The sequence below is a fragment of the Bufo gargarizans genome, chromosome 8, assembly GCF_014858855.1.
Source record: "Bufo gargarizans isolate SCDJY-AF-19 chromosome 8, ASM1485885v1, whole genome shotgun sequence".
Taxonomy (NCBI): domain Eukaryota; kingdom Metazoa; phylum Chordata; class Amphibia; order Anura; family Bufonidae; genus Bufo; species Bufo gargarizans.
In genome coordinates this window covers 62,146,146-62,167,648 of record NC_058087.1, presented here as the reverse complement: position 1 = coordinate 62,167,648, position 21,503 = coordinate 62,146,146, and the positions used below count along the sequence as shown (strand labels likewise).

The window sequence follows — 21,503 nt, the reverse complement described above, 5'->3', positions numbered from 1 at the left end:
GTGCAGGGCTGGTACTGCATTTTTCGCAAATAAATGACGTCTTGGGGCTCTCCAACTCGGCTTGGCACAAGCCATTAGTTCTCTGAAAGGTGCATAGTCCACCACTTGGAAAGGGAGAGACTGCAGAACCAGCAACTCGTCCAGGAGCATTTCAGCTTCTGCGCTGTTGGATGAGTGCATGCATACTGTTGTCTATTGGCAATCGCTTCGGTGATCGAATGCCGACAAAATGACTAACAAGGAGTAGGAGTACGAGGAGCAGGAGCATCAGGACCAGTAGATGATGGGAAGGACAGACAGTTCCCTTTGGCTGAGGTGGTGGAGCCTTGACTGCATGAAAGTGGCTGCGTGCCACTGGGTGATGCAGCGGTTGCTGCAGCAGGCTGGACAACCACATCGTAGCCAGGGTTATCCCAGGCCACTTTATGGTGATGCTGCATGTGTTGACGCAGGGCCGTGGTGCCAACATTGGCACCCTGGCCACGCTTTACCTTCTGCCCACAAATTCGGCAAATTGCTATGTTCACCTCTTCCAGCGGCCTAACAAAAATCGGCCACACTGCCGAGTATGCCATTTTTCCCCCAACACTCCACACTGACTACCTGCTACCGTTGTCTCTGTGAACCCCTGCACTGCTACTTTCCGAGTAGGTAGGCTCCTGCGAAGCGGGTGGTCTACCCCGGGCACGTTTTGCTCCCGACCTCCCACTGCAGCCACCCTGCTGACTCACGGCCATGCTACCACCTTTCTGTTTCAACTTCTGCCTCACGTGCAAGCTACCACCCTCTTTTCCTGATGATGTTGAAGCCCCTTCTTCACCCGGCTCCCAAGTGCGATCAGATACATCATCATCATCATCCGCTATTATCTGCACGTCACTGATGTTCCCCTCAACGGTCTCAGGGCCAGGAGCCTAACCGTTCGCAACAACAGCTCCCACGCAATTCTCATCATCGCTACTTGCCAGCCGACCAAAGGAAGTGGCGGATGTCTCCTCAAGATTTCGGCTGGGCAGTAGCTGCTGACTGTCCTCTAGTAGCTCGTCCTTGCTGGAAAGTGGAGCCGAGCCTATGGCATATAATACTTCTCGGGTTGAGGGAACCGAAAATGACAGAGGCAGGTTGAGGACAGTTGGGGGCACAGGGCCTGCTCCTGGGCCATGCCAACTAAGAGTAGTGTCAGGGGAACCCACCGACTTTTGGCTGGGGGTGTCTGATGTCACTTGTGATGAAGTTGAAGACCGAGTCAACCATTCAAGAACCGCTGGGTTGCTGGTCAATACACGACCGCTAGATGACACTGGGACCTCAGGCCTCTCGCTACGACTCATGCTGCCACCCCCTTCTTCTGCTGCTACTTCTGCCTGCGACATAAACATTTTGGCCACTGCCCATTCCCTATGAAGGGCTTGTCACACTGTATAATAAAATAATTAAATTAAAAGTAAAATAATACACCCCAAAAAAGGCTGTAGTACAATGTAACTTCACCGCAGAACGGCAAATAAGACATATTTTTTTTCCTATTAATACACCCCCCAAAAAACCTATAACAATGTAAATTAACCGCAGAACGGCTAATAGGACGTACGTATATTTCCTATTAATACACTCCATAAATCGCTGTATCACACAGCACTTGCACCCCAATAACAAGGTTTACTGAGCTATCATATATTGCAAACCTAAAAGCAGCAGTATAACAGCAATTTAGATCCCCAGTTAGTGCATCAAGGTGTAATAGAATCACTCCTATTACCCAGGCTGTACACTCTCCTATTTGACACTGTTCTCCCTTTATAGTGGATATCCTTTCCCTACACCTTGAATAATCTTTCCCTGAACTTCTAAATCGTTTTTTCAGCACAATAAAGTCTTTCCTAGCACTGTCCCTAGTGCCTGTCACATCTCTCCCTGCACTAAGTACACTGAAAAATGGCTGAATCCAAGATGGCTGAGGCTATTTATAGGGTTGTCACACTACAGGGGCTGGCTGGCTGCTGATTGGCTGCATGCATGGCATTGTGGGTGATCCCTCGTTCCCAAAGTTCCTTGCTCCATGTCCTAACACGTGCGGCAGCTATTTTAGGAAAAATTTTTATTCGTTACCACAAAGCATGAGGAAATTCGACTTCGGTGCGATTTGAATTTTTCCTGAAATTTGGATCGAATTCCACTTCGTCAACGTCAATTCGCTCATCTGTAGTCATCAATATCAGATTAGTGGGGGTCGAACACCCAGCACCACCACTGATAAGCTGTTTCAGGCAACTTCTGGAGCTCGAAATATAACAGTGGATAGAGCCTTCTGCTTCTGGGTTTGTGTGCGGTTACATATTCACAGGTGCTCATCAGGAAGATACAGTAGGTAATCAATATCCAAAAGAAGAAAAATCCCTCTAAGGAACTGAGCTAAAGAATTTAATGACTAAGGCCCCATGCACACGGCCGTTGTTCACGGCCGTGTGCGGGCCGTGGAACCGCGGCCTGGATCCCTTCCTGTGAGCTGGAGCGCACGGTGTCACTGGTTGCTATGACGCCGTGCGCTCCCTGCTGCCGCCGCAATACAGTACTACACTGGTATGATCTATACCAGTGTATTACTGTACTGTGCCGGCAGCAGGGAGCGCACGGCGTCATAGCAACCAGTGACGCCGTGCGCTCCAGCTCACAGGAAGGGATCCAGGCCGCGGTTCCACGGCCCGCACACGGCCGTGAACAACGGCCGTGTGCATGGGGCCTAACAGTTACTGGTGGAATATTCTTCCATGGGAGCCCTCTGCTATTTGTGTCTGCCACTTAAATTCCATCTAGGCTTCCATGAAGATGGCCAATTGTCAAAATACTGGAACCCCCAACTAACCCTATTAAACTTATAATTCAGGTTTAAATTCAGGAAATTTGGAAACTGAATCATCATACTGGCCATGGCTCCAGTATTTGGATCATAGTAGTCATGGCTCCATTATATGTGGATCCACCATAGTGGTCATGGCTCCATTATGTGGATCCATCATAGTGGCCATGGCTCCATTATGTGGATCCACCATAGTGGCCATGGCTCCATTATGTGGATCCACCATAGTGGTCATGGCTCCATTATGTGGATCCATCATAGTGGCCATGGCTCCATTATGGGGATCCATGTAGTCATAGCTCTATTATAAGTATAACCTAATTATTAGTGAAAGTTTCCAGTGGAATATATATACAGTATCTCACAGAAAGGAGTACACCCCTCACATTTTTGTAAATATTTTATTCTATCTTTTCATGGGACAACACTGGAGATATGACACTTTGATGCAATGTAAAGTAGTCAGTGCACAACTTGTATAACAGTGTGAATTTGGTGTGCCCTCAAAATACCTCAACACACAGCCATTAATGTCTAAATCGTTGGCAACAAAAGCGAGTACACCTCTAAGTGAAAATAGCCAAATTAGCCATTTTCCCTCCGTCGTGTCATGTGACTCACTAGTGTTATAAGGTCTCAGGTGCGAATGGGGAGCAAGTGTATTACATTTTGTGTTATCTCTTTCATACTGGTGACTGAAGTTCAACATGGCACCTCATGGCAAAGAACTCTCTGAGGATCTGAAAAAAGAATTGTTGCTCTACGTAAAGATGGCCTAGGCTATAAGAGGATTGCCAACACCCTGAAACTAAGCTGCAGCATGGTGGCCAAGACTATACAGCAGTTTAACAAGACAGGTTCCACTCAGAACAGGCCTCGCCATATCCAGAGGTTTTGGTATGTTTTCCAAATAGACATATAAGTGCTGCCAGCATTTCTGCAGAGCCTGTCAGTGCTCAGACCATAAGCCTCACACTGCAATAAATTGGTCTACATGGCTGTCGACCCAGAAGGAAGTCTTTTCTAAGGATGATGCACAAGAAAGCCTGCAAATAGTTTGCTCAAGACAAGCAAACTAAGGACATGGATTACTGGAACCATGTCTTGTGGTCTGATGAAACCAAGATAAACTTAATTGGTTCAGATGGTGTCAAGCATGTGTGGCAGCAACCAGGTGAGGAGTACAAAGACAAGTGTGTCTTGCTTACATGGTGATGAGAGTGTCATGGTTTGGTGCTGCATAAGTGCTGCCGGCTGTGGGGAGCTACAGTTCATTGAGGGAGCCATGAATGCCATCATGTAATGTGACATACTGAAGCATAGCATGATCCCCTCCCGTTGAAAATTGGGCCACAGGGCAGTATTCCAACATGATAACAACCCCAAATACACCTCCAGACCATTGCCTTGCTAAAGAAACTAAAGGTGCTGGACTGGCCAATGATGTCTCCAGACCTAAACTCTATTCAGCATCTGTGGGGCATCCTCAAAAGGAAGGTGAAGGAGTGCAAAGTCTCTAATATCCACCAGCTCCGTGATGTCGTTATGGAGGAGTATTCCAGTGGCAACCTGTGAAGCTCTAGTGAACTCCATGGCCAAGAGAGTTAAGGCAGTGCTGGAAAATAAAGGTGTAAAATATTGACACTTTAGGCACAATTTCTGCATTTTCATTTATAGGTGTATTCACTTTTGTTGCCAGCGGTTTAGTCATTAATGGCTGGGTGTTGAGTTATTTTGAGGGCACATGAAATTTACACTGTTACACAAGCTGTACCCTGACTACTTAACATTGTATCACAGTGTCATATCTTCAGTGTTGTCCCATGAAAAGATATAATAAAATATTTATAAAAATGTGAGGGGTGTACTCACTTTTGTGAGATACTGTATGTATATATATATATAATAAATAAATAACGAGGCAGCACTTCCAGCTTTCAGTGAACGGGTGAAGACCCCAAACTTTAATCCAAGCGACGTTTCGGCCTGCTCAATGAGGCCTTTATCAAGCTACATAACAGTGCATATGACAGGGTATATATACCCACACTCCAATACAAGTGAATTACAATCAGTGATTACACATGTTTTCAATCTAGTCACATGATCTCTGACTACATCGTCACATGACATTAGTGTATAATAAACATTAAAAACTATACTCATGCTAGAGCGTACAAATGTGTTCATAATAAAATCAAAACAAGGCAGTGTGCATAAATGTTTATGTGCATCTATGATATATATAGAATCCGTGTCCATTACAACAAGTAAACACTATGCAAAAGTGCTAGCTGCATATAGGGTTAAAATCATCTGCTGTCCTTACAGCTGTACCTTATTACATATTAAAATCAGGAAGGAGCTCACCACATATGGACATTACCACGCCGCCAAAGTTGGCGTCCCCTCGTCGGCGGTGCGCATGCGCCGGGCCAGACGTCTCTGGCCACGCCCCCGACGCCGCTGCGCTCCCACGTGATGTCTCCATGAACCGCAGCGTCATCCATTAGAGCACACCGTAGGTGCAGCCGCAGCGAGGGGAGGGAGGCCAGACCATGTGACTCGGCATCAGTCGCACCACAGGCGGGGCATGTTTAGTAACCATGGTAATGTGAATGTGTTTGGACAGGCGGACGATCACACCGCGGCCCGAACGTGTACATGTGCACATAGTCCAAAATAGAAGCGCACCCAAGGGTACTTGGAGAGGGCCAAGGGGGAATAAAATCGAACTCAGCCATTAGCCTAAGCGATTATATCGTCCCCCGTGGCCATCACCACTAAACTTTCATGGTGTGTGGTTATAATGGGACACACCCCTCCCATCTACCTACACATAACATGATATCGTGTATATCATATCACCAACTCAAGGGTGTGTGGCCGGTAAGGTAACATACACCATCATTATATTTAGACCGCTATAAAACAATATTAGACATAGTGTGCACTATGTAACCATCCCAGGCAATCAATCGCCGTCCCGCATGTCTCCACACGATGGTCACTGTCATATCCATATTCAAATTCATAGGGCGGCTCCATCCAATACATAGAAAAAGGTTCATCGAGCTAATCAGAATGATCTGAAATGAATGAAATAACGTATCAATACACAGTAGTTATATTCTCAAGAAAGCGAGCACTGTTATGTATCCCCTACACCAGACAGAATGGTCGAGGGCCCCCACGTTAATGAGCACTACACGTATCCCTCATCCATACAGTTCCCATCTACATTCAGCATTGAGGCCATCCGGCTTCAGTGTATGTAATCTATGTATCCACATGATCTCACGTTGTTTCAATAATCTTTCCCTGTTACCTCCCCTTTTAACTGGGGGGATATGGTCTATCACCCTAAATTTGAGGTCCCTCTCTCTGTGCCCAGCCTCAACAAAGTGCTTCGGCACCGGGAGGTCTCTCCTCTTTTGACGGATCGAGTACCTGTGATAGTTCATTCTGGTCTTGACCTCACAGATGGTTTCCCCTACATAAAAAAGATTGCAGGGGCAAGACAAAAGATAAATCACAAATGAACTATCACAGGTCAAGAAATGTCTAATTTCAAATTGGGTCTTCAGTACTGGGTGTGTGAATGTCTCCCCTTTTAGCATGTAGCTACAGTTGACACATATATATATTTGTTCATTAGAAAAATGGAATCCATGAAGTGTAAGCAAACATCTAGTCCAGGGATTCCCAACCTGCGGCCCTCCAGCTGTTGCAAAACTACAACTCCCAGCATGCCTGGGCAGCCCACAGCTATCAGCCTACAGCAGAGCATGATGGGAGTTGTAGTTTTACAAAGGCTGGAGGGCCGCAGGTTGAATATCCCTGATCTAGTCCCCATAGAAAATACTTATATTCCCAGTGACAAGTTGACATCCCATTTCTGATATCCAAAATAGGATACTTTTGAGACAGACACTACTCCTCCCATTGGTATTCACACCATACTTGAAGACTCCTCCTGACCCCCCCCCCCCCCCCTTTCGATTTATCTTGTGTTTCCTTACATCCTTTGTTTTTAGGCCATTTGATTTTATGAGTCTTAATGGTCTTGCAATTTGTAATATCTAAAGCAAAAGCTTTCATCTTTTCAAATGTACTTTGGCATTTGGTTCTTTTCTGTCATGATGTTTCTTTATTTGTCTATGAAAAAAAATAAAAAATAAAGCAATTTCAAAAGCGAAAAAAGAAACTAAAGAAAGTTTCAAAAGAAGGCTATGTAACCACAGAGTGACCATTTTCACCTCTTTTCTATGCCGTCTAATCATTTTAGCACAAATTACAACAGGACAAATTAACGTCTAATTTTCAGCGTTATTTTTTCTTAAGATTCATATACCTTTCAATTTTAAAGACATTTTAACACCGATATACAGAAAGCTACCTATATTACCATTTGACAAATGTAACAAATGAAGATATGCAAATTTTTTTTGCAGAAAGTTGACATGCTACCATTCATCAGGCAAGCTCAGGAAGAGAATGATGTATTATACGGTGTGTAGCGCAGACAGCCAGTACCAGTGCGCCTGCATTGGATTACAAAGCTATCCCCGAACACAATAAGTAGTTAGTAAGTTAGTGTTCACACATGTAGCCCTGCCTCCCCCTCTACCAGGATACTGCAGAATTCTCACATAATGATTTATTACTTCTATTATCCATTCTCGGCAGTCATAGACTGTGCACCGATTGGTAGTAGTTAATAATGTTTCACAAGTACTTTTTTCTGAGAAAATCATTATTATAGAATCGTATGGAGAGCAGTAAAGCCCCACAATGCTAATATCTTTGCTTTTCCTTAGTATAAAGAGCACTTGAATGTATTATCCTTGATTGAGTTACAGTAGATGTGTAAGATTTGTATGGAGACTGGCAAACATTTATTAACATGTGCACATCCCCCTTATTGATTTATATTGTTCTCCTCTCTCATAGGAGCAGAACATCAAAAATGATGGCCTGATGGCCCCAATTGACTATAATTTCATCAGGGAGTCCGGCGTTTTACCAGACAAAATAGAGCTGCGTGCTGCACTATTTTGTCCAATTTTTTTTATTTACTCTGGTGCAGATATGAATGAAGCCTTAAAGTGTAACTGCCAATTTTTATTTATTTTTGTAATATATAGGGCCAGTGATACTAACTATTTTTGTAATATACTTTAATTACTGAAATCATACATTTTTGTTCAAAAATAGCTTTAACGTGCTCAATTTTAGAGCCTTAGCAACGCTCCTCTGTCTTCTGTTTACATAACAGTGGAGACGTGCTGAACATTGACTGTGTTATGTAAACAGAAGACAGAGGAGCGTTGCTAAGTCTCAAAATGGGCCACTTTAGAGCAATTTTTTTAATAGAAATTGACAATTTTAGTAATTAAAGTATATTACAAAAATGGTCAGTATCACTGCCACTACACATTGCACAAATACAAAATAGAAAGGCAGTTACACTTTAAAACATACCTGAGTAAAAGAATAATTGCTGTGCTTTTTTGTACAATCATAACTGTAAAGGACTTGAGAGGTCTTTTTGGGGCTGTCCTAATGTCTTTTTCAGCTATATTATTCTGTTTTAGCTGCACAGCTAAATTAACTTCTCTCACAAGCAGTGGGTGCCTCCCTTCTATGAAATCTGCCAGCACTGTACTGTTGTGACGTACTTTCCCTTACTTCCCACTGTTTATTTTCTGCTCCAGGTGACACTCACAGAATAAATAAGACAGGAGAGATCACACTTACAGAAAGGCAGGACATTTCTGTCATGTTCAGAAGCTGTGTAGAAGCAGTTCTTTTATCAGGCTCAGAATCTTAGCTAGCTTTGACACGCCTGCACTTCCTCGGTGGTGTCAATGTTGCTAGGGACGGATCTTGCCTGACAATGCTCAGTGGACTGCAAATAAGGTGGAAGTGAGACCCCTAGTCGTCATGAGTTGACAGCCTTTTTCAGGTGGATGCAGGCATGTTTTTTAGATAAAGTGATTTAAAAATTTGCTATTTACACAAGTTTTTATGAATTTTTTAAATTCACCCCTCTCCTCGCAACACACACACACACACACACACACAGTGATCTGTGAAGGAACTATACTTACCTGCTCCCTATCACTAAATTCCAACTACTGGGCTATCGTCACTGGACTTCGGGTTCCCCACCTGTAAACTTCCTACATAAACGTGGTCACATTGGCCACTGCAACCAATGACTGGCCTCAGTGATGATGTGTCCCCAAGTGGCACGTCACTGCTTGGTCACATGTCTCTTGGGGACACGTCACCACAGAAGACCAGTCCTTGGCTGCATTGGCCTATGTGACCGCATCCATGATGGGAGTACAGTGAAGACATCCTGGTACCCATGGAGCTGGAACCAAGCAGTGGGAAGCAGGTAAGTGCAGTTCCCTTCATAGGTCCTGCTGAGTGGGAGGAGCGCGATAAATGAGTAAATCGCAGACAACTTCTTCATCGACCAATTCAGTTTTGTCCTTAGGTTATGAATGAGAGAATGCTGTAATCTCTATGTTTTTACATTTACACAGCTCCTTAGTTTCTTTTTTTGTCTGATAAGATTTTTATTAATCATTTATATATAAATTATTTTTTAATTTGTGATTTCTTTATAATGGCAGAATACCTGAAAAATGCAATTTCCATCATATTTTTATTTTATTTTTTATACCTGTATAATTTCCCTAAATCGACAAAATACATTTATTGTACGTGTCATTATGAGTTTGGGAATATAAGGAAATCGCCACTTCTGTAGGCAAAAGCCTTGTGTCTAACAGGCTGCAAAGTTTTAAGTGGAGAGTTTACTTAGTATAAGATTTACAAGTACAGTAAAAAGAGATTAAGAGCGAAAAAATAGAAAGTTACGTGTGCGGAGGGTGCCCACTGAAAGATGGAGAGGAGCTCTGGCTTGTTGCTAAGCCATATTCCTGGTCACAGCTACATGGGCATACCCCTTACAATATTGCACGCCTTGTACACTTTATACAGTAACATTAAAAATGCATCATTGAGCTACAAGAATTGCTTTGTCTAAATCGAGGCCTCTGTCTCTGATCATCCTGCTACCTGATCTGCATCAGGGCTCATACAGGGGCCTAATGTTAGACATGACCGTTTCAGGGCCATGCTACAGACTCCATTCTAGCACATCTTGTTACAAGTAGTTGACATTCAATCACACACTTGCACAGAGCCTATAAAATATTAGGTACCGATTATCAGAAAAGCTTTATATGATTATTTGCGCCATCAAATACCCAACATGTATATTTTTACTATTAAAGGGCATCTGTCAGCAGATTTGTACCTATCACACTGGCTGACCTGTTACATGTGCACTTGGCAGCTGAAGGCATCTGTGTTGGTCCCATGTTCATATGTGTCCGCATTTAGTATATGCAAATGAGCATCTAGGAGCAAAGGGGGCGTTGCCGTTACACCTAAAGGCTCTGATCTCTCTGCAACTGGCGTACCCTCTGCACTTTGATTGGCATTGCCAGGCGTGATCACATTTACACTACCTGCACCTGTCAATTTCCTAAAGTGCTTTACATGATATTTTCTTTGTATCCAGTATTCTCCCGGATGCCATTTCAGGTGAGCCGTATTGTGCAATATGAGTTCATTCTACTTCAGACTCATACATCACATGACCCCCTTCCCATTGGAAAAACCTGAGCTGAATTCAATATGGCGTATTTCAAAATGGCGGCCCGAAAACATTTAACTAATGCAGTCTCCCTCTCAATTTATGTATTCCCAATACTTTCACTTGGAAGTCAGTTTTCTACAAATTACACTAGTTAGGTTGAGTTTATACAGTTATTGTGAGACAAAACCAGGTCATAAAACACAGAACAGGTGCAGATCTTTCCATTATATCGTATCTCTGTGTAGGCTTCACTACTGGTTTTGACACACAATAATTGATGGAAATAACTGACCAAATAACTGAAGTGTGAACTCAGCCTTAGGGTTTATTCACACGTCTGCAAGTGTTTTGCGATCCACAAACTGCGGATGCGCAAAACACAGACACTGGCCATGTGTGTTCCGCATTTTGCGGACCGTGCATGGCTGCCACTATAATGGAAATGCCTTTTCTTGTCCGTGTCTGCGGACAAGAATAGGACATGCTCTATTTTTGTTGCGGGGTCGCGGAACAGAAGTACGGATTCGGACAGCACACTGTGTGCTGTCCGCATCTTTTGCGGCAACATTGAAAATGAATGGGTCCGCACCCGTTCCGCAAAATTGCGGAATGGATGTGGACCCATTTTGCGGACATGTGAATGGACCCTTAAAAGGGTTTTCTAGGGCTTCAACACTGATGAGGGGGTACGACACCCCAGACCCCCGCCGATCAGCTGTTTAATAAGGCACAAGCGCTCCTGTGAGCACCGCGGCCTTCTCGCAGCTTACTAAGCACAGCGCCGCACATTGTATAGCGACTGTGCTTTGTATCGTGCTCAGCCCCCAGTCACTTCTATGGTGCTGAGCTGCGCTATGCCACATGACTGATGAACGCCACGTGACAGATGTGTCGTCACTTGGCCTAAGAAAAGCTGAGAGAACGCTGCGGCGCTACTGCCTTTTCAAGCAGCTGATCAGCAGGGGTTCCCGGGTGTCAGAACCCCACCGATCAGATACTGAGAGATCCAAAGGATAGCTCATCAGTATTTAAAGGGGTTGTCCGAGTTATTTTTTTGTTCTATGTTCCTAACTGGGCAAATGTAACAGCTTTCCAATTAACTCACTTTATCTCCAGTGGCTGGTTTCTCAGATTTCACAGAGGGTCACATGACCTGTGATGTCAGCTTCTCTCCCTGCTCTGATAAACTTTATTTACAAGCCTGCAAACGAGACGTTACTGTGCTGGCCACGCCCCCTTCACTGCTGTCTACTCTTTGCTGGGATTCTTAACCCCTTCAGCTGCACATACTGGCTAGCTGCAGCAGGCAGTGAGGAGACAATACTGGGCACTGGAGCTGAAGGACTAGAGAGAGCATTGCACAAGAAGGTAGGGGGAAGATCCTGTGTGTATTGGAGTGTCATTATACAGCTGGGACTTGTAGTTCTACACTTACAACATGCTGCAGAGTCTCCCAGCAGGCAGACATGTCACTCAGGGCAGCACTTGTATTCACTACCTTAGCAGTGTCATTATACAGCTGGGACTTGTAGTTCTACACATACAACATGCTGCTGAGTCTCCCAGCAGGCAGACATGTCACTCAGGGCAGCTCTTGTCTTCACTCTCTTTGCAGAGCAGGGGGAGGGGCAGAGATTGTTTTTATTGCATGTAAACAAAGGGCCAGAAGAGAACCAGGGAAATGAGGAAATATATATATATTTTTTTTTTTTGCTTAAAACTTGCTTAGCTCAGTTATATATTGCTGCCCATCAGATTTTCTGTGCTATATCTTTTTTTTTTTCATAACTCAGACAACCCCTTTAAGTCTTGGAAAACCCCTTTAAAGGTGTGTGTCCAGATGTTTCCCTCACACGGTACTGTACGTGCATAGTTTTTTATAGTAAAAAGCTAAATGTTTATTATACTTTGAAAAATTGTAAACATATTTGGGAGGACAGAAACTGTCACATTTTAGGACACTGCTATAATCTTGTCCCTTTTTCCATTCTCTGCACGTCAGTGAATTCTATTGACCCTTGGTCCCTATAGAGATTGGACTGTCAAAGCTTATACATACTCTGCAAACATGTAGCATACTGAAGCAGCTGCAGTGCATATGTAAACTTAGGTCCTGCCACTATTAGATCCAGCTTAGTCTTGATAACTAGGTGCCTGGTTTAGAGATTCCTTTTTATTAAAACGGTTATTCCATGACTAATGTTAAAGGGATTCTGTCACCTCTTTTTACCATATAGAGATGCGGAGATGCACGGCTAGATCGCCGCTAGCATGTCCGCAATATACCTGTCCAATAGGGCTGTGTGCTTTTATTGTGTTTAAAAAATGATTTTATAGATATGTAAATGACCCTGATAAGGAGCCCAAGGGACTGTAACCTTCTTCGTGCCCAGCCACGGCCCCCTGAGAAGGAGCCTAGCACCGCCTGTACTCACGAATCTCCTCCTTGCTCACAGTTAGATTGCCGTAATCTCGCGATGCGCAGTTCCTTCCCTGAGGCTGATGCGAGCACAGGGAAGGAATACAATACCGGCACTGCGCATGCTGCGAGCTCGCACATGGCGAGATTACGGCAATCTAACTGTGAGCTAGGAGGAGATTCGGAGGACATAGGCGGTGCTGGACTCCTTCACAGGAGGGCGTGGCTGGGCTCCAAGAAGGTTAGTACAGCCCCTTGGGCTCCTCCTTACCAGGGTCATTTACATATCTAGAAAATCATTTTTTTTTAAACACAATAAAAGCACACAGCCCTATAGGACAGGTATATTGCGGACATGCTAGCGGCGATCTAGCCGTGCATTCCCGCATCTCTATAAGCTAAAACGAGGTGACAGAATCCCTTTAAAAATGAAAGTCATACAGTACATGGCAATCCGTTTCATACAGTACATGGCAATGAGTCCAGAGATCTCCCCATTCATTGCTCTGCTAGATATATATCAAGCGGAAAAGCTCAAGGTAGTGTCCTTTCTGCTGCAGCTCAGGGGACGTGTCCATGCTCTCCCTATCACAGCTCAGGAGGCGTGTCCATGCTCTCCCTATCACAGCTCAGGAGGCGTGTCCATGCTCTCCCTATCACAGCTCAGGAGGCGGTTGAAGGATGAAACTGAGCATGTGCGGCCATCGCAGTGAGCAGGTCAAAGAAATAAGAAAAAAATAAACAGCAGGTGGCGATATACAGATACATTTTACCACAGCAACCTATCACTAATGTATTGCCATTCTACAACTTTCAGGAGACAATGGCCAGCTCTTTATTGGTTGCTCTAGGTCAGTGACAAATTTCTGGCTAACCTGATGAGAATATTAAATCAAAGCTTGGTCTGGGCATACCTGGCAAGATTTTTAGCACTTAATAAATCCCAAATACTCTAAAATCCTAAGTTAGTGCCAAAACAATGTGGCTCATGTAATATATAAACCGTGCCATGTAACATGATTTACAGTCATTTTGCTTCGGCTTCTAATGATGTCCTTCCATCTGCATCTGTCAATCATCATTTAAAATCTCATTGACTAGACACTAATTTCCTTAAGCCTCATACATGTCAGTGTTCCACGGACGTGTGCTGTACCACAGACAGCACACATCACCATTCATTTGAATTTGTGTATTCAGTGTTTTAGCACAGTCCGTGGGTCAGTTTTTTTTAGCACAGAAGCATGCTTTATTTTGTCCGTGTTCACTGATCCATCACGCCCATTATAGTCTATGGGTCCGTGAAAACCACAGATGCAACACGGATGCCTTACGTATTTCACGGATCATTAGGAAGAGATGCTTTGAAAATAATTTTTCAGCTAAGCAGTGAAACACAGATGGCACACGGACAGCAAAAAACGGAACCCAATACGGATCCTTCACGGACAGTTTCACGAATGCATCACTGACCACCTTCTCACAGATTTGAGCACGGACACGGACGTGTGAATGAGGCTTTACAAACTTAGGCTACTTTCACATCTGGGCTCTTACTGTCCTGTTTTGAGATCCAGCATGGGATCTCAAAACCACAGCAAAACGTTCCCTTTATAATAATACAACTGGCTGCATCGATTCTGAACGAATGCCATTGTACTATATCGAAAATGAAGAAACCGGATCCAGCACTAAAACCATTTTAAGTCAATAGGCGCCGGATGTGTTTTTTTTTTTTTTTTTTTTTTTTTTTTTGTTTCCGCCAAAAACTGATCTTTTTGGTGCTGGAGCCAGCTTCTTCAATTTTCCATGCCGCATACAAAAATGTTGCTTGCAGCGTTTTTGGGTCCAGCATGGGAACGCAACAAACCGGAATGCATTCTGGTGCACTCCTTTCTGGTTTGTTTCGTTTTATCTCTATTGACAATGAATGGGGGACAAAACTGAAGCGTTGTTCTGTGGTTTTGAGAGCCTGTGCCGGATCTCAAAACCGGACGGACAGCACAACGCAGATGTGAAAGTAGCCTAATGGGGTTACCCAGGATCAGAAAAATAGGGTTGGTTTCTTCCAAACAACAGCACCACACCTGTTCACAGTTTGTATGTGGTATTGCAGCTCAGTCCCATTCACTTCAATGCAGCTGAGCAGTAATACCAGGCACAACCCATGGACAGGTGATGTGCTGTTTTTGGGAAAAAGCAGCCATGTTTCTCTAATCCAGGACAACCCCAGGGGCTAAGTGTCTGATCAGCGGGGGTCCAACCACCTGGGTTCCTGCCAATCAAGATACTAGGGGTTCATGCTCTCTGCTTGAGTGGAGCGGCATGCCCACCATTCTGCCGCTCCATTCAACTCTATGAGACTGCCAGAGGTAGCCAAGTGCTTGTACTCAGCTATCTCCGGTGTCCTCATAGAGCTGAATGTACTGAAGTGTGCATGTGTGACTGACACTCCATTCAAATGGGGGAGCATGGGCCCCGGTTCTTGTGATCGGTGTGGACCCCATTGGTCAGACCTCTGCTGATAAGACACTTATCCCTTTCCTATGGAAAGTGTCTTATGGGACAACACAGTTCATATCAATATTTCCCATTCATTCTAATAATGTGAGGATATTCTGGTTACCTCGAGTCTTATGAATATTGGGCCATGTAGGACAGTCTTGTGTTTGTGGCACGTTCATTGTATTCAGATGTATTGGACCAGTTGATCCAATTTTAATTCTGACATTTTTTCCATTTTCAGGACCTAACTGCTTTGCAGGCACCACTATAATCCCAGCAGGGATTGAAGTCAAAGTGGATGATTGTAACATTTGTCACTGCCACAACGGGGACTGGTGGAAACCAGCACAGTGTTCAAAAAGAGAGTGCCATGGGAAGCAAACCCTATAGACATGCTGTGCCTATGCCAGATATGTAAGGGGCTGCCTCTACATTCAAGTCCATGGACTAGATAAACTTTTAAGACTCCAAGCATATTGGACAAGAGCAGTACAAAGGATGACGGCACAAAAATGGATACTCCTTATGTAAAGGTGGTAGACTGTGCTGGATCTCGCTCAACTATGTACACAGCAACGAACTTCACACACTGAGCTCTGCATCGCGTAATGTCCTCCTCTGGGGACGGCTTCAAATTTTATGACAAGGTTTAACCAAACAGAACGCTGAGACTTTCTAGTGTGACACTGTGAGGAAACGTTGGTTCCATTTCATCGATTCCCAACCAGTTCACCTAAAAATATTTTCTTTCTTTCGAGTCTGAGGTTACTTCCAGCCATAGTTTGTTAGCTCTGAATTATTCATATGGTCTAAAGAAATTCACAAAACTAGACCACTCCATAGCCACAGTAAAATAAATACATTGTATGCCAAATAACATGAAAATGCTAAATTCTAATTATAGTAGGGTGCCCATGTAATTGGTTAACCAAAGTAAGGAAGTAGTCTAGACTGTTCGGGGTAATGCTGAGATACATTACATACATCAAAATTACGGTAGGGGAACTTTTGAATTAGAAACCATTATCTAATTGTAGATTGTGTTTGTATTAGGGCAAGGGCTGTATACCAGTTGACTTCTACTGCACTTGGTGAATTCTGAAGGCACCATAGATAAATTACCTAAGAAATGAATTACAGGGGAGAGCATACATCCTACTTAATGTCTGTTCATATTTTAATCTCGAGCACAAGGTATGCATTCGTGCCTGAATGAACACAACTTGTATTTGGTAAGCTATACTCTATATTTGCCTACAGCTCAGTACCGCATCAACAGGGCACTGAGTTCAGGAAAACAGTAGAATTATTTGAAACGTTTTTGCATACGGTATATTGTTCTAAAAAAGAAAACATTGCTTTTGTAGAATGATGATCAGATTTATCTCTGGGGAACCGACCACTTTGTCACCGAAGAATTGGCTTTAATCAATGCTTTAGGCCAGCCACTAGTTCCATCCTTCATTCACTCTTATTTTCATCCAAGATATTCTTGAGGATGACATTAATTTTAGGGTACATAAGCTTCTGAGTACTAGCCACTTACAATCAGTCCTGGGGTGGCATTTATCCTGTGTATATATTTTTTATATATATCCACACATCTTTTACTATACTCTTTTACAAATGTTATGTTGATGTAAGATCCACTATATAGCCGAGTAGCTTGACACTGACCTACCACTATTGGCGCTAAAAAGGGTTTCCACAAGAACTGGCGAGACTGGGGTGGTACCATTACCCACCAGTCCCCCTAGTTCGGCACACTCCCATATCCTTTACAGGCAGACACTCTTGTCAACCTGAAAAAACCCCAAGCAGCCTTTAGTATCTAGCGCTTTACTTCATTTCAACCCTACTCCTACAAACCCGAGGGGCCTCAAGTTTTTCAGATCTAGTGGAATCCCTTCCAACAGATCTGTCTGACCCTCAAAACTTTCTCTCTCTTTTATCAAATCAGTGATGTCAGTTTTGTAGTCAAAAAAAGTTGTGAATTTTTTACAACAGTTGGTTAAATTTGCGACATTTCGTTCCTTGCCACTTTTTACAGTGGTCTATGTTTAAGAGCTAAAAATGAGACTAGACCTGGATTATGGCTCATTTACTATGTATGACTTCTGCAAAAGTCGCAAACTAAGTGAGGTAACCCCCTGATGTACTTTTACTTTTAAAGGGGTTGTCCAGGTTCAGAGCTGAACCCAAACATACCCACATTTTCACCCAAGCAGCCCCCCTAATATGAGCATCAGAGCATTTTGATCTTAAAAAAATCTTGTCACATAGCCAAGGTGTATTTTTAGAAGAACTCATCCATTCATACCAAAAGGTGCAACTATACCATGTTCTTCAAGTTATTTGTTAAGAATGTCAACAGCAATGAAGGCCTATTATAACGTCATCCAAAAGGTCTTCTAAACCCTTGAACAACAAAATTTAGCTGTTTGATTGCAATGAAATTGTGTAACAGTCTAGCTTTGCAACTTTCCACTTTTTGAAGCTTGTTGCCGCTTTTCACTATTTAATATTGATCAGGGGCTATGAAAAGGATATCTGTGGACGAGGCAAAAAATCTCACTTAAGGCCCTTTTACACAAGCAGATTATTGGGCTGATTATCGGGAATGAATGTTCGTATGAGCACTCGTTCCCGAGAACGGTCCTGTTTATATGTGCCACTGATCACTCAATGAACAAGCCAATACTCATTCATTGGATGAAAGAATTGTTAACGTGGCATCCAAAATCACTGTTTCTGAGCAGCAGGTCATCATGTGTAAACAGGAATCTACTGCCCAGAAAGAACAAATCTCTAAGCAAGTAGCTATATCACCTCTACTGATGGGCAGGCAGTAATCAGGAATGAACGGTTCAGTCAGTCCATGTAAAAGTGGCCTTTAAGATTTAATATAGCAACTATGTTATTGTATGGTTTTGAGGGTAGGTTCACACTGAATATGTTGGAGGAGGTTTTGAGACAGATTTTCCTGCAGGTTTTTCACCCAAAGTCAGAAGTGGATTCAAAATATTCAAAATGAATTGGAAATATAAAGGAAGAACCTATACTTCTTGCTGGATCTACTTCTGGCTTTGGCTGAAAAACCTGAAGGCAAATCTGCCTCAAAACCTCTTCCGAAAAGAAAACCTTGAGTGGAGATACATCTGATTATTAGTTACTGAAGTTTCATCCAAAAAATACTTATTAACAAAAACATTGCACAAAGGACTCTTCCTGCCTTGTATTGAATTCTAAAATGTCTGACAACCATGGCTATATCAAGATTCTATGGTGACCTGGGCACATGTGACTAAAGGCCCTTTACATGGGCCAAGGATGGGGCAATTATCAGGGAAGAGCATTCATTCCTGATGCTTCCTCTGTAAGTGTGCTGCTAAACCCCCGATGAATGAGCAAATATTCATTCATTGAGTGATCACACCTTTTATGCGGCAAATAAAATCATTGTTTGCCAGGAGCAGATTATCCTGTGTAAACAAGAATGTGCTGCCATGAAAGAATCTCCACTCACGATTTGTTCATTCCCAATAATTGACTGGGCATTAGCCCTTGTAAAAAGGCTTGTTCGGATGCCCTGCCAAAATTGAATAGCCAATTTACATTGCCTGCTATAATTCTGCAATGTGTTTTTTCAGTGTTGTGGTCAAATCTCAGTTTGATGAGAGTTGAGTTAATATACTGTAAAGAGAGAGATATCTAAATGTGTCAGTATATGACATTACAAACTATAGTCAATATATCCCCATTTGGTCCATTCACATGCCCGTAGAATGGGTCCGGATCCAGTTCTGCAATTGTTGCGGAATGAATCTGGACGCATTCATTCCCTATGGGGCCGGAAGAGATGTGGTGTGCTGTCCTCATCCGATCTTCCGTTCCGAGGCTCCCCCAAAAAATTTAACATGTTCTATTCTTGTCCGCAAATGCAGACAAGAATAGGCAGTGCTATGGGGGTGCTGGCTGGGTGTATTGTGGATCCACAATACACTACAAACGTGTGAATGGACCCTTTAGGAAATAGGCTCACATATAAAAATGGTTGCACTTTGCCCACACATCATTTATGTCCAGTAATGACAGTTATATTAATGTACAGTCATTTCTGTCCACACAGAAGTTTGGGCCCACAAAATGGTGTCATGCAAAGATTGGCAATACAATGAACACACAGTAGTGAGGGCAAAAAATGTAGCAGTATTTACCTAGTAGTGGTCATAATGAATTGTAACGCATATAGTAGTAGTACCCATATAGCAATGTTATTAATATGTTAGTGTACGTCACATAGCATTGTCCATGTAGTATTGCTAACCACATACTGTATTAGTGCCTATAGTTGTGCCTACAAAGCAGTGACAGCTATATGTCAGTAGACAAACTCCAGTGCCAAACATAGTAGTGCCCAAACCGAGGTGCCAACCACATGGCAGTGCCAAAATAGTTTTAACCATATAGAAGTGCCTAAATAATGGTCATAACCATAAAGCAGTATCCATGTAGCACTTCAGGCAAATGGTACTTTCCATGCAGTAATTTCAAAAGTCTTCATTTTCTCATTCTTATGTGGAGGTAATGTCTGTCCTTTATCCATGGCATGCAGATTATTCTTCGTTAAGTTTAATAGTCTGGCGAAAAAGCAGCTAATATTTTGCAATCAAATATTGTAATGTGAACAAAAAATGATAGGTCAAATAACTTCAAAGCAATGTCAAATGTATAAAGGTTTGCACATTTTTACAAATATTTGTGATTGACAATTGTACGACATGCTAAAAAACAATAATGTGTAAATCACACCTAATCATTTGGGTAAAGAAATTTGAAAACACCACCAACAGGTATGCATCCTATCACCTGAGCTCTGCTCAGGCTTTGGGAAAAGGAGGTAAATAGATATGTAGGCCTGGTCTAGTTTGAAAGCTGGCAATATAAGCTTTAAAAGAAGACCAGGATCGCAGCATTATCCCACTACATTGGGAGATACAGCCTTTAGAAATCAGGTCAGCAGTGATGGCAGCTTAAAACTTCATTCACTTCTGACCACATTTTTAAAGTCTATATCTCCCTACCTCCCTACTATATCTCTAGCTGCTACAGAGCCCCAGATATGAAGGGTTAAAGCAGCCCTCCTCACTTTCAGCTGGCTGAGATTTCAACCAGCTGAAGCATGAGGAAAGAAGGGGGGCATATGGAAGTTGACAAGTTGCAAGGAGGAGAGAAAATATACCCTCTCGCAAGACCCTCTACTCCATCAATCAGAAAGCAAATTTGCTCTCTGTCACATACGGGGGTCTTTTTTTATCCAGTAAAGGAGTAAAAAGATGAGAACTTGCTCATCTAATCACCCCTATGCCCCAAATTAAGCTATTTATTGATGCCATGACCCAGATGTTTACTAGCATCCAGATCATGGCATCAAATAATTCAAACCAAACACTTGTACCCTATGCACACAAACATCAATAAAGTTTCCATTTTGCACTGCCACTCCTGTCCATATCCCTTCATTATCACACAACATGCCTACCACCTCTCTAATGATACCCATTACACTCTACAGTTACAGTAGATGGATACATACGCCTATGCTACTTGGATCTCAACTTCCCAGTGTCAATGGGCTGCAACAAGAGCATGCCTATGAAAGGTCATGTAAAGCCGTCGCCTTGTCTATACAGAGATGTTCCATATGAAAAATACTTGATGCATTACAGAAATATATTAAAATATTTTGTTAAATATAAAATATAAAAGTGTCCTATACAATAATAATAATTTTCTTCTGACGAACTCCTGTGAATTTGTTTTTTTACAGTCTACAGATTGGTTGTTATGGGGTGAATACTCCTCTTTATGACTGCACACGAGACTCTTTTAGCATTGTTATTGGTCACATATGAAGTAATCTTGAAGGCTTTGGGCACTTGCCAAAGCATCCCAGAATGCAGGGTTCATCTATGATCTCCTGGTTGCACAAGTGTCAAAAGTTCACATAAAATGAATCTCAATTGACAGCTACAGATGGG

At 42.8% G+C, this 21,503-nt stretch overlaps 1 protein-coding gene across 1 annotated transcript in view; it reads left to right on the top strand.

Moving 5' to 3' along the window:
• Nucleotides 1-21,167, top strand: part of VWC2L (von Willebrand factor C domain containing 2 like) — a 213,835-nt gene extending 192,668 nt beyond the window's left edge. Inside the window, exon 4 of the mRNA XM_044305101.1 lies at nucleotides 15,704-21,167. Within this exon, the coding sequence (XP_044161036.1) occupies nucleotides 15,704-15,852 (149 nt within the window). The 3' untranslated portion in view covers nucleotides 15,853-21,167. The remainder of the gene's footprint in view (nucleotides 1-15,703) is intronic.
• Nucleotides 21,168-21,503: the final 336 nt, after the last annotated feature.